Below are 15256 nucleotides of genomic sequence, written 5' to 3' on the forward strand. Positions count from 1 at the left end.
TTCTGTTCCAACAGCTTAATAATCTTCTTGGGGAGGACAAAAATACTTGTTCAATATACCTGAAGACTATACAAAACTGAGGAAATCAGTTGGAGCCTCCTTGTGAAAGACAAGTGCTTGGAAAGCCATGATTGATCTTTTTGAAGGATTAACCAATAAACCAATGATATCTGCAAAGTCACTCAGATTGTCATCAGCAAAACGCAAAACACAAATGATGTAAGCTTCAATTTCTAGCATCTTAGATGAAACTAAAATTTCTTGGATCCATTGTAGATCGACTTATTATATAAGATCATTGAAGGTCTGATTATTGGGTATCCAATATGAGTGCTATCTTTAGCCTGAAAATTGCACTCCGTCCTGGTCAAGCAAAATGGAGGCTAAAAAGCTATAGTGCGCTAACGAACAAATAACGGATTGAGCTTTAGAAAGCCGTTGCGTTAGCACATCTAACCTTACATAAACATCTACTATGAAAAAGTTTGTCCGATTCAGGTAATATTAGCTTTCCACTTGCAATCTAAACAGACTGAGGTTAGTTTTTTTTTTTTTTGTAAGGTTCAAAAACATTGTGCTTACAAACTTGGTAAATTACATGTAGCATTTTGATAGAATAACTCAACTTTTTCTTATATAATTTGTAAATCATCTATTATTTTGTACACATGTGCTTTTGTGTGGTATTGTATACATAATAGCACGTTAGATGCCAATATATTAATAATACAATGAAAAACACCAGCACATTGCGCAGGTTATAGGGTAGTTTATATAAGGCAAAATATGACCAAAACTGTGTTTAAGCGACACTCTGCATAATTTGTCCACTCTCTCGATTGGGACAGCGGGATGGCCAAACCATTACAGATGCTGCAATGTGATTTGCACATTAAACGGGAACTCGGTAGGAGGGATCAACCATTTTTAGGATGAACAAGTTTCCTTTGTCTCCTCTGGATACTCTGTCAAAAAACAAATAATAATAATTTTAATTTCAAAAGAAAGGAAAGGTGTAATTGAGGAATTCATTACACATTAAATTACATCCTTCATCTTTAAGGTTTCTGTTTAAATGAATCCCCAGAATGCTCAGGTCATATATAATGATGAACAAACCATGTGGGTGTCAAGTGGATCCATCTTGTGCCCATGGAGAATCAAACAAAACTGGTCTCTCCATCTACTTATCTCCACATCATCGCTGATGTCATTTTGTCACAAAGGCTAAATGCTAAGTCAACCAGACATGACAAAAAACAAAAACAAAAAGGAGAAAAAAAAGGGGGCAAACAGAAAAAATATGAAAAGAAAAAAAAAGATGGACACAGCCACCCCTTGATTAGCTACCGCAGGTTGTGGGTGTAGCTCGACCACCCCAAGTTTGGTGCTCAAGGGTGGCCAAACCAATCTTAACGGTACGGTCGCCTCTTTGGCCTTTTTGGATTGGTCGACCAACTCCAAATTTGGCATTTGAGAGAGGTTCAGCCACTACTCTTTCACTTTACAATGTGTACAAGATACATTTCCTGGTAGTTATTTGGCTCCTACTCAGCTTTGTTCCTTTTTTTCAGATCAGTCAGTTTGCTTTTAATCAAGCATGTATAAGCATTTAGTGGTAATAACTTATCTGTTATGCTTGCTTCTTACTACCAAAATGAGTTTTAAGAGTTGGCTGAGCAGGCAATAGAAAAGGAATCTGGAAGCCTACAGTCGGGTTCACAGGATAATTTTCAAAGTTACATGAACAGCATATCCCAAACATTAACTTACCGCAATTCTTCATCCAAATAAGTAATTTCCAATTCACCACGAGCTCTTTCAGGAGCCTTAATAGGTATCTGTATGCCAAGATGAAATAAATCATATATGTTAAGTAAATTACTCTATAGAAATTCAGAGATGTGCATTCAAATTATTTGGGTAGATACTTTGATGATATATCACTGTGAAGCAAACGAAGCTCCATAACATTTAGGATAGTGCAATATAATTTATCAAACAGCACATATATATGTTTGAATGTATGTATTTTTGTATAATTAATTAGCTGGTTGCCAAAATGCCTGCTCTTTAAGGCTTAGTTCTATCCTAGAGGCATATCATCAAGGTTCCCTATTTCCATTAACGAAAACATATCTCATACAGGGAACTGATGAAACCATAAGGGAATGCATGATATTTAAAAATTATGCTTCTATCTTGTTCTAATACACAATTAGTCCTGTCTTTACAAAAGATTGAGGAAGTTTAGGAATGGTGGGGAACCAACCACTCACCATTGAACAGTGACATCTCCAAGTGGCCTTTCATCAAAAAAAAAAAAAAAAGAATCAAGAAAATGATGACCCCAAGATTACTTACCAAACCTGCAATTTTGAAATAATCAAATTTCACGGCCACTTTTCTTGCATTAAGAGGTGTTAAATCCGCCGTTACCTACAAAATGTTGATAAAACTTTTCAGGCAATTGTAAGCGCTAGAATGCATCAGTCTCTGAATATATAACTACAAATTTGATTTGTTAGTAGCTGTAAAAATGAGTTTTTCAATGCTACGTTCAACATCATTGGGGCAGTGTTGTGAGATGACAAAATAAAGTCTAGTTTGGCACTGACAATTTGTAGAACCCAAATCAGCAGCATCTGTCATTAACACTGCCAGATGATAGTTATATCAAAGTTCATGCTACACTTAGTACAAAAAATAGGCATAATAAAGGCCCAAAACACCTTAAAAAGCCCAAAAGCCCATATAAAAAAAAAGCTGTTATAAAACCGCCGGTTATTAGTTTGAATAACGGCTAACCGCCGGTTATAAAATAACCACAAACCTCTTAACGGCTCTCTTGTATACTTCCTGTGTACTTGGGTTGCGCCCCTCTGCGCTCTTTTAATGCATTATTACTTATCAAAAAAAAAAAAAAAATAACCACAAACCGCTTAAGCAAAGCGGTTGCGGTTATTAAAATCTAATAACCGCCTTAGGCAGTTGCGGTTAGCGGTTTTAACCAATAACTGTAACCGTAACCGCAACTGCTTGTACACCCCTAGTTAACGAGGCATAAGGTGAACAAAAATATTTTAGTCAAAGCAACTTACATAATATAACTCAATGTCAATGCTTGTACTAAATAATCATTGTTGAAACACAAAAGTAAGAAAGAAAAAGAAGCAAAAGTTAAACACATGGACAGAGTAAATTGTATATACCTGGTTGAAGAATGGCCAAGATTCCATGTTCTGGGCCCTAAGTGTATCCAAATTGATCCCTTGGTAGTTTCCACTCGATCTCAGAAATTTGGGTCTCTGTCAAAACATTACTTTCCAGGTGATTGTAATTTATAGGACCAACATAAAAGTGAAAATATCCGATTTTAAATTTTGCATACCTTTATTTTTTGTTCATTTATCATAAAAGAAAAACATACCATATTTTCGTAAGAAAAGTGATTTTCTAGCAATTCAATAAGTAAATAGAACCAACAAAAGATTAGGAGTGCAAACTGGATTCAGCTAGCCTCACATAACACTTAGACAAAATGAATCCAATCAGTTTTCCTTTTTAACTCTCTTTTTGTTCCCGAGTGATGTCTATTAAGGAAATGAATTATAGTCTAAAACTATATCACAATTAGAGATTATTCGTAACAAGGAAGAGCTTAAAAGCTTGTTCGTGTCTGTGGGGAAGTGAGCAGTGCAGGAGATACAATTGTTTTTATTATTTTTCAAGTTTTCTCAACAAAAACTGCATGTAAAACTCCTGGTCAAACTAGTAGTGAGATGACCCTAAAAGAGAAGGGATCTGCTTTTATTTCCTTTTTCATATCAAGTACAAAAAGAAAGAAGGCATAACAAGTGAATAGGAGAAAGTGTTAAACTACCAATTATCCCAAAAGCTTAGAAAGAGATAAATTTAATTATTTAATAATTACTTTAACACTCCCCATCACGTGTGCGCTCAAACTCCATTTTAATAGGTGAGGCCCAATACGTGGAATATATAATTTAAATGAGAGGTGATTTGACGAAGTTAAGGTTCGAACTCAAGACCTTTGGCTTTGATACCATGTTAAACTACCAGTTATCCCAAAAGCTTAAATTATTAAATGATTAAATTTACCTTTTTCTATCAACTTAAGCTTTTGGAATAACTGATAGTTTAAGAGGAAGAATAAATGACTGTTGAACCTCTTCACATTCCCAATACGAAATTTGCAAATGATAATTAAGGGAAGAATAATTGTTAGGAGAATAGGAGGAAGAACAAATGACAGTTGAACCTCTTCAAATTCCCAACAAAAAATTTTCAAATGATGCCTCAGGAAAGACATAGATTATAGCTATGCAGATACATAATAAAATTCACCTGGGTTTGCAAAATCGAGGTTGAAGTAGTGTATATAAGCTCCCATTTGCCATTGAGTAAATTAGATTTGAGTGGTTCCTTTATTGGGTTAGCAGCCTCAAGCTTCCTTGCTATCTATTTAAAAACAAATTTCCAAGCATCAAACAAAATAATGCACATACTGCAGAGGCATCAGTAATTAAGGTAAGCCGATTTCTTTTGAGATATAATGACATATTATAATATAATCAGAGCTCACCATTAGGAGTCTATTCAAAAATGATTATGGAAAAACTACACTTGACCCCCTCAATTTATCACACAATTTGCGATGTCTCCCTCAATCTTTTAATTTGATTAATGCACCTACTGATCTACCATTGGATTTGGGCTTGCAATGTCCCCATTCCAACCCTAAAATGACAAAAATAATATGCATAAAAAAATAAAATAAAATAAATAAAAAATAAAAAAATGGGAAAAGTTCACATATCCCTCTCAAACTACTACCTAAATGACAACGTCACCTCCCCCTCCCCTAAAACTTTCAATTGCAACAATGTCCCCTCAAACTACCCACAAAAAAGAAAAAAAAAAAAAAAAGTCCACTCCCTTTTTCATTTTTTAATTTTATTAAGGGTATTTTCGGTATTAGAGGGACATCGACAATTTTTGATAGTTTGGGGTGGGACATTTTCGCAATTGAAAGTTTGGAGGGAACATTGTCAATTGGATGGTAGTTTGAGTGGAGGTATGTGGACATTTTCCAAGTGTTTTGATGCTTAAAAATGGCCTAAATTCCATAATTTGAGAATCAGGGATCCTAATCCCAAATTCACTGACATAAATTAGAAAAAACTATCTTTATAACAAATTTAATGATACAAAATCTAACTATCTAAGCAAGTGGCAAAATACACAACCAAACCAGTCCTCCTTCAAAAGGCAAATTTTTCTTATCCATTAATCTCTCAATTACCAAACTTTGAACAAGCGCATTATACCCATTTTCATATAAAACATAATTTCTAGAAAAAATAAAATAAAATTTTAAGTGAGAAAAATAAGAACCCAGAAATCAAATCAAAGGTATATAGGAGGAGGAGACAAGAATTGATGAGACCAACCTGATCAACAGTTTGCTGGTCTTCGGCAGTGGCGTCGGCTCCGCGATCAAGCGGCGCAATGGCCTGAAGAAGCTCGTCCTTGAGAGTCTTTGCATCTTTGCCTTTGTTCAAGAAAGCGGGAAAGAAGGAAACTTTGGCTCTCCATTTCTCAGTGCTTGAGAGTTTGTGGGAGATGGGTTTGGGTGGGAAGTGAAAGGTAGTGAGAGGAGGAGGAAAGGAGAGGAGCTTAGGAGTTGAAAGCGTAGAGGATTGAGTTGTGGTGAGAGTGAGGGTTGAAAGAGTGTGAGAAGATAAGGCCATGGCCATGGACATGTGTGTTTCGGGTGCATGGAGCGCCAGTGGCTTGTGCACCTTTAAATAATATGCCTTACTTTCGATAATGCTACATACTCTAGAAAGCCTGCCTATTTTATTATAAATATATGTAGCCTTTATTGAGAATTTGAGAAGGTACAATGAAATAGCTTTAGAATAGAATCCGGATCCTCTCCTGTCTTTTAACGGACCGGACACTATCCAGTTTACAGTCAAAATTTCTCTAGAGAAATCTCAAAAGCTACAAATGAATCACCTCAGCCTCCACTAATAAATAAAAACATATTTTTTTTATTTTGTGGTTAACTTATCCGTCAGTTAACATAAGGTGTTTTAAAAAATAATAATAATAATAAAAAGCCACCCCAAACCTACAAAATTGCAGAAATGGGTTGACGTTGGGGGTGGCCATGGGGTGGTTCAGCCACCCCAACGTCACCCCATTCTACAATTTTTTATTTTTTATTTTTTTAGAAACACCTTCAGGATAAATTAACCCTAAAATAAAAATATTTTTTTATTTGTTAGTGGAGGCTGACGTAGCTCATTTGTAGCCTTCTCTAGCGAAATATGAATTGGATAGGACCGGAGACGATCCATTTCTGTTAGAATAGTCATTCTCATTGAATGCCTATTATTAAATTGAGCGGAGCTTAATGAGAAGCACATGTTAAATGATACATGTCACTTTATTAGATATGTTTGTATGAAATAGCTACAAATCAATTTGTAGCAAATTTTTGTCCCTAAAATATTATTAATTAGCTATTTTATTCCACCTTTTTTTTTCATTTTTAATAAAAATTATTCATTTTATTTTTTAATGAAATAATCATTACGCGTACCAAATGTACCTTATATATTTATTTTACAATTGTTCAACAATTTTGATGTGGTTCTCCAAATCAACCATTGGATCATTTTTTTTTTTTTTTAACAATGATTAATCCGAAGAGTTAATTGGGAATGCTATGTCAATGAATGTTGGATAGAACTATTATGGGGGACTGTTAACTATTAAGGGATAGTCCAAATCGTGATAATATGATTTTTTTTTTTTCTTAATTATATAACAATTGGTCCAGTGTCACTATTTAATTGGTGCTGAACGTCAAGTTAATGGATTTTGTCATTTTTTTCCTAAAGGTATGGACTAAATTTTTTTTTTTTTGTCTTATCATAGGGAGTGATTAATCACTTTTTAAATTTTAGTGAGTTATTTTTCAAAACTTCAAACCACTTGGACCTAAAGCACATTTATCCCAAATAATTAACCAACAGCTCAAGCTAATATGGACCTTAATCACCTCACCAACGAAAGATAATTACAAGTAGCATCTCCCATTAGATTAGGGTGGGAATAGAATTCTAAGTCATTAGAATTATATTATTTAAAATTAGGATTATGATTAATTAAGAGTTTTTAACAATTTATGTGTCATCTTATTGTGTCTATTTAAAAATCAGCTTGTGATTAATAAAAAAAAATCAAAAAAAGTACTTGGCAAATTGTAGTATTCTCTCTCCCTAAGTGTGTAACGCCCTCAAAGTTGGACTGCTTAATTTGATCCATCTTGGTAAGGTTATTGGCAATATCCTCAACCAATTAATTAGTAGTTTGTTGATGGTATTACTCATTAAACATAACAGAATAAAATAAGCGGAAATAGGAATTCCATGATCTGAGGTTTCTATAATATAAATATTCAATAGTATCATCAATTATAGACCTAAAGCCTTCAACAATATTCTATATATATACAAACTTGATAATGTGTAATATTCACTTAGCGTTTTCATCTTAGTGAACTTTCTTAGTAAGTAAACATCACATGAAAATAATCTATGAAATAAGTCATTGATAGACTTAAAATGACTTTTTATAATACCATATCTAGTGGAAAATGTATAGTAACAAATTCATAAAACGAGGCATGGTTTCATGATAATTTCACTTTGAGGTATTTAAAACATAACATCTTATTTACCGTAAAACAATAACTTTATCTCATTATATCATTTCCTACATCATAATGCCCGTATCTTACCATTATATGGTCGATGTCACTTTATCAACCTTTCCATACGTTTTCATACCAATACATGAGGTACTATATCATATTAGTAAATTAACCCTCAAACTCTATACAAGTTGGCAAAATATACAAGATTCTATATAGGTAATTTGTATTGTATTGTTTTCCTTGCCACAAGGAACCATAAACAGACTGATTAGACTGTCCTACTAGCACCCCATCACAAGGTAATTACTGCGTCAAAAAAATTGCAAAACCCAAGTACAGGCTATCGCAAATAATAAATTCTCGATAAGACCGAAGTCAATTCACATGGAATGGTAGCCACTAGAATAAAATTTATATCATTGTGTAGAAAAATTTCCACTAAGAAGTGGAGCAATTGAGTGATTAAATTAACAAGATTAAATTAACAAGACTCCTATTCTTGTATTCACGGTTGGCCGGATGAGACAAGGATTTTTGCTTTTCTTCTTTTTCATTTTGGGCCCACGTAGTACAAATGAGATAAGAGAGATTGTCTTCTTTGTTGCTTCTACACGTGTAACACATTTCAGAAAAAGTAAGAGCCTCAACTTTCTTTTGTCAACTCTACAGCTTACTTTTGTAGATGAGCCATTGTCTTAGGATAAAGGGTGTGTTGGCACCACTTTTTTCTTTGTTATTGTAGCCGAAAATGATTGATGTAGCATAAAATTTTAAATTTTTTGTATTAAAAAATATAAATGTTTCGTTTTGTAATTTTCTTTATTTCAATAATAATAAAAATGAATGATTTAATATAAAAAGTAAAAAAAAATTAAAATGTTTTTATGTTGATTATTTTGAAAAAAATGGTGTATAAACGGTAACAAAGGGATGAAGCGGTTTCCCGGGATTTCAGCTGTTGAAAAGGCCATGCATTGCAGTATTTCAACACAAAGTTGCCATTTTTCTCTTCTTCTCCCCACAGGATCCATATCCCCTCCAATTGAGGGGAAAATTGGAGAATCTCCAATTGTGAATCATAGCCGTCCATTTTTATCCAACAGCCCACATCATGGCACGTGTCCCACTTAAGTTAAATAATAAAATATTAATTAATTTTTAAGAAGAAAAATCAAAATCAAAATCAAAAAATATTAAAATCAAAAAATAAAAAGATAAAATCAAATAATAAAAAACTAGGGTGGCAGATCCACCCCTAAGGGCCATGAAGCCACCCCCAACCGAGTTCGGCCACCCTGATAAAATCAAATAATAAAAATCTGTGTGTGCTTCAATTTTAGAACATGTGCTTAGCAGAGATTTGATGTGATTCTTTGATTGATTCATCAAAAAAAAAATTGATTTCTTTTTTGTAATGTTTATTTTTGTAAGGATTCATAAAAGAAAAAAAAATGAAAAAAAAAAAAAGATTTCTTCTTTTGTAGTGTTTATTTATGTGTTTAATGATTTTTTTGTTGGGTTTCTATGACTCTTTTTTTTTTGGGGGGGGGGTTGTTTGAAATAGAGGTGTATCAAAGAGATCAAGAAAGAGAGTTAGTTTGCTTTTGTGTGCTTCATATATATATATGGGAAAATTACAGTTTACCCCCCAAAGTTGACAGCGTTTTTCAATTCGAACATCAAAGTTTCAATTTTTGCAATTCACCCCCACAAAGTTTCAATTTTTTTTTTTTTTCAATTTGACCAATATTATCTCAAAATTCTCATTCTACCCCTGATTTTTATTTTTTTTATGAAAAGAAAAAAATTTGGGGGTGCAAAAATGGCTAGATGGCCAAAGGGGTGGCTATGGACACTCCGAATTTTTTTATAAAAAATAAAAAATAAATAAAAATTAGGGGCGATATGGGAAGTTTTGGATACAATTGGTCAAATTATAAAAATTTGGAACTTTGAGGGGGTTGATTGCAAAAATTGAAACTTTGATGTTCGAATTGAAAAACGCTGTCAACTTTGAGATGGTAAACTGTAATTTTCCCTATATATATATAATAAAGAAGGGACATGCATCTTATTGAATAATTGTATGACTTTATAGTTATATATGTGCTGCTGACAGTGAAAGAACATGAGAGTAACATTTTTTATATGATGTTTTTAGTTCATAGGGAATTAGAGATAATCAGAGAGAGCCTGAGAGTCTGAGGCGTGAGATAGAGTGAGACTTAATGATGTAATTTTTGGTATATAAAAACATTTTCCATTTAACTTACAGTATGATGTTTCTACCCACTGAGTATGCGACTCACTTGCTTTCTCTTTCTCTTTTACAATTTTATAAAAAAACAACCCAGGTGAAGTCATCAATGAAGACAGAAGCAACTTTCAGCAGGAATGGAATAAAGTTTGAAGTTTATTTGGTGTGTTGTAATATTATTATGAAACTATAATATTATGGAATATTTTTGTTTATGGAATTATTATAACCTCATGAGAAATGCATATCTCTTTACTACGGGAAGGGGGGGTGTTAGAGAGAAATTACAAGTGAATTTGCCAAAGCTTCCCATATCTTGTGTCACATAAATTGAGAAATTGACTTTATGATTATCCTATTTGAGTCCCGGCAGACAGCACCTTGATAAATGGCTGATTTTACTTGAGAGTTTTTTTTGCCCCTTTCTACTTTTGTAATGTTAATATGTTATGCTATCACACCAATACCAATTGCATGGAATTAAGCACGTGTCATCCCACTAGTATATATTTATACTTTAAATTATTATGTAAATTATTATGTATATCTATTTATATATACTTTCAATTATTCTATATATATATATATACTTTAAACCTTGTTGTACATATATATACACGTGGAGGTACTACATATGTATATATAGATTTATGAATACTTTGAATCATCATACATATATATATCGATATATCTTGAAGCATTCTAGGATGTACGTGTATTTATAAATACTTCAAAACATTATATATATCTATCTTTTTTTTTTTAATTTTTTTAATTTTTAAATGTTTTTTAATTTTTTTTTTAATTTTTTTAATTTTTAATTTTTAATTTTTTTTCAAAATTTTTAATGAATGAGTAACTTTTATTAACAAACAACTAAAAACCTTACAAAGAAAAGCTAAAGCACTAAGGTACAGCTGAAAACACTTAAACAATCAGATAAAATCTCTACAAAATTAAACCAATATCTCATCTATACCCCAAGCACTATAAAGAATATCATTTCCTCTAGTCTTTTTAAATCTACCTTTTGTAGCAAACCGTATCCTCACCTCGCATATAATACGTTGAATAAGCTTCTCTTCGGTGCACAGATTATTGCCATGTCTCAAAGCATTACGATTCTTCCAAATATTATATATTGTAGAAGCAAAAACTAGCCGACACAAATAAGCCTTCATAGTTTTGCCCCTCCACTCCTCCAACTTAAAAGAAACCACATCTTCCCATTGAGTAGGCGGATTAATCACGCCACAGAGACTCATAACTTGTTGCCAAATTCTACTACTATAACCACAAGCAAAAAATAAATGATCTCTATCCTCAATTACATGTCTACAAAAATTGCATTTCACATCCCCTTGAAGCCCCCATATTAGCAAATCTGAGGGATAGAAACTTGCCAAAAGCTCACAAACAAACTCCAAATGTGCCTCATCATGGCAGCCTGATTCCATTCCTCAAGCTTTTTAATGCCATCCCCCTTCTGTTTTTGGAATTGAAAGCACACTCCAAGAAACTTTAGGTCTAGCATTCCCCTCATCATTACCATTCCAAAGAAATCTATTAAATTTTTGTTCAATAGCTCTTATAATTCGCTTTGACAAAATGAAAATACTATTCCAATAAACTTGCACACTATACAGCACAGAGGAAATAAGCTGCAACCTCCCAGCAAAGAATAAATTCCTAGATAGCCAAGAATTTACTCTTACAGTAATTTTCTCCAAAAGAGTATCACAATCAGCCGCACATAGTCGAGAAGAAATCAAGGGAACTCCTAAATAATGAACTGGAAGCTTACCTTCACCCATCCTCAACTTAGAAAGAATCTGAGATTGAACCAAAGGAGAGACCCCAGCACAAAAACAAGTACTCTTGCTAGGATTTGCCTTCAGACCAGAAAGAGACTCAAACTCATTAAGAACTTTCTGAATAGCACTAACATAACGCACACTAGCCTCCGAGAAAATGAGAAGATCATCCGCAAAACATAGATGAGTGAGACCAACCTTAGAGCAGCAATGATGATAACCAAACCCCTCCTTAACCACACATTCTGCCAAAATACTAGATAAAACTTCAATAGACAAAATGAACAAATAAGGAGATAAATGATCACATTGCCTAAAACCTCTCTTCCCCTACAAATAACCAACCAAAGTACCATCTACAACCACCGAAAACCGAGGAGAAGTAATACACTCCTGAACCCAAGAAACAAATTTTCCAGGCATACCAAAACAGTAAAGACTATAAAGAGCAAAATCCCAGTTGACAGAATCATAAGCCTTCATAAGATCCACCTTCATTGTACAACAAGCCGTACCACCACTCTTATGATAATTCTTCATAACTTCTTGAGCTAATAACACATTTTCAGCAATACTTCTATTAGGAATAAAAGCTATTTGGTTAGGACTAGTTAAGTCTTCCAAACAAGAAACCAATCGATTCGCCAAAATTTTAGTAATGCATTTATAGATAAGATTACAACAGGAGATAGTACGAAAATCACCCATTTTTAAAGGATTTACTTTCTTCGGCACCAACGTGATAATTGTAGCATTTGTTGCTTTTAGAAGCTTTCCAGATTGAAAAAAATTCCTAATAGCAACAACAACATCCTGACCAACAATAGACCAAGCCTTCTTAAAGAACTCAACGGGAAAACCATTAGGACCAGGGGCGCTCTCACTTTTTATAGCAAACATAGTAGCCATAATTTCTACATCAATAACCTCAGCCGACAGCATAGCACACTGAACATTAGTAATTCTCTTAGTGATAAGTTGAGAGACTCGGTTAGCTTTATCTTCATTAAAAACAAGAGACTCAGAACCCAAAAGCTTCTTATAAAAATCAACCGCAACTTGCTTGATTTGATCCTCCTCAACTACTTAACCTCCATTATCATCCCACAAGTGAGTGATTAAATTCCTAGAAACCCGAATTTTAACTTGCTTGAAAAAATAAGAGGAGTTTTGATCCCCCAAATTCAACCATTTAACTCGAGACTTTTGTTTATAATAAGCTTCCTCGGCCTTATTAATCAAAAGAAATTCATGAAGACATTCTTTCTCTTTTTTAACACAGTCAGCATGCCCACCATACATTAAAACCTCTCTCTGAGCTTGCTCCAATCTTTCTTTAGCTTGAACAACCTTTTGATGGACAGCCCCATAACAAATCAAAGTCTTATTCTTCAAAATGTGTTTAACAGCCTTCAACCGAGCATATAATCTAAACATATGAACTCCCTCAACATATAACCTCCATCCCTCTTCCACCCAATTTAAAAAATCTGCATTTTCAGCCCAAAAGCTAAAAAATTTAAAAGGACGAGGACCAAAATTCTTTTAACTTACTCATAGTAATCACAGAAGGGGAATGATCTAAAATCCCTACCTCAAGAAAATCAACATGAGTATTTCCATACGTCCCCATCCAAGATGAATTTGCAAGGACCCTATCCAACTTCTTGGCCACAAAACAAGTACCCTCTTGCTTATTACACGAAGTAAAAAAACATCCAGAAAAATTCAGATCAGCAACCTCTAACTTATTTAAAGAGTCTTTAAAATCAATCTCATAAGAATTTAAACGATCTTGACCCCACTTTTCCTTTGCACACAACACTACATTAAAGTCACCCCCAATCAACCAGGGAGAAGAAGCTACAACAGCTTTAACCAAAACAAAGAATGCCATAACTGCCTTCTGTCAATGCCTTTGTTAGCTCCATACACAAAAGAATGAACCCAAATCAAATTCTCTTGAATAGCAGCAATTTTACAACTTATTTCCTAAGAACTTTTGCTAACAAAACATTAGGGTCTCAACAAACCCAAATTCTGCCCAAATGATGATATTCATTATTGGAAATAAATCCCCAACCAGGGAAAATATCTCCTTGGATCTTCATAGCCTTATCACTTTTCACTCTAGTTTAAATTATACAAATAAGATGAATATGAAGCGTTTTAACCAAACTCCTAATCTCCCTTTGTTTCAAGAGGTCATTAAAACCTCTAATATTCCAAGTAACAATCTTCATACTGTAGGTGAAAAACCCCTACTGTCATGATCAATCTCCTCACCCACTTGCTCCTTCCCTTTAAGCTTCTTCAGCTTAGAATGTTCCTTATACAAAGCATCCTCAATAATTTTTTGAATAGCATTAATCGCCACTCTATTACTCTAAATTTCTCCTTCCTGAAACTCAACATCCTTCTTATTACACAATGCATCAAAAGAATTAGACCAAACCTTCATATCAGTATGGTTCACTAAAACTTGCTTTCTAGGGCTATCTTTTGAAGAAATACTCCCACCCATATCCCATTCCTTATGCTTTCTTGTTTGAGAAGCCGAAATCTCCTTTCATTCATTAATTTTAGAATTTTGAATCTTAACAGACGGAATCACTTCCTAACCCTTCCCCTCTACCACTTGGTTTTTTGAATTACGAGCCTTAGGCACCCAGATTTTCTTTTCCACCTTAGAATAAGAATAAGCTGCATGACCAAATGACTTGCAATTTTTACATTGAACCAGAATCCACGGATACGCCACCCCAACAGACACCAATCAACCACCAACCCCCTTTAATCACAATTTCCTTAGGGAAAGTAGAATCATAATTAACTTCCACAAGGACCCTAGCAAAACCAAGACGAGTTTGGTCTACTCTAATAGAATCGGCATAGAGAGGTTTGTCAACCCCACTAGCCACATAGCTCAAAGAAGTAGGAGTCCAAAATTTCATAGGGAGATTCATCAATTTAATCCAATTCAGAATTGAATTAAGAGATAACTTTAAAATTTGCATACCTAGTTCCCACCTTCGAAGAATAAGGGGTTTATTGGAAATATGCCTCAATCAAGCAGATAATACTTCATCTCTAGTAGTTTCATCAGCAAATTGGAAGACATACATACCATTATCCGAAAGAAACACCTCCATATTCCCAAATTGCTTTCAAAGAATATTCTTAACATGATAATAAGGAAGAGGCTTATCTAGGAATTGCCCTACTAGACTAGAGCTCCATTTGAAAATGCCTTCCTCAATAACCTCAAATGGCAGCTCACAACAAACTTCCCATCAATAACCTCCGGCTCAAAATACTGCAGAGAAACCCCTGCACTTTTAGATTGAAAAAGCCCACGCCAATCAGGTTTGGCAGCCTCTCCAACCTGAAAATTACCCCCGTTGAGCCCAACATCCCCTACCTTTGCATCAA

General features: G+C 33.9%; 1 protein-coding gene across 1 annotated transcript; it reads right to left on the minus strand.

Moving 5' to 3' along the window:
• Positions 1-622: 622 nt before the first annotated feature.
• Positions 623-5849, minus strand: LOC132187160 (probable plastid-lipid-associated protein 4, chloroplastic). The gene is made up of 6 exons (XM_059601366.1): positions 5475-5849; positions 4369-4482; positions 3213-3308; positions 2365-2439; positions 1774-1841; positions 623-965 (listed from the first exon to the last, which is right to left on the minus strand). Exons 1-6 carry the CDS (start codon positions 5784-5786, stop codon positions 893-895), a joined length of 738 nt encoding a protein of 245 aa, XP_059457349.1. The 5' UTR covers positions 5787-5849; the 3' UTR covers positions 623-892.
• Positions 5850-15256: the final 9407 nt, after the last annotated feature.

Source organism: Corylus avellana, chromosome ca1, assembly GCF_901000735.1.
Source record: "Corylus avellana chromosome ca1, CavTom2PMs-1.0".
NCBI lineage: Eukaryota > Viridiplantae > Streptophyta > Magnoliopsida > Fagales > Betulaceae > Corylus > Corylus avellana.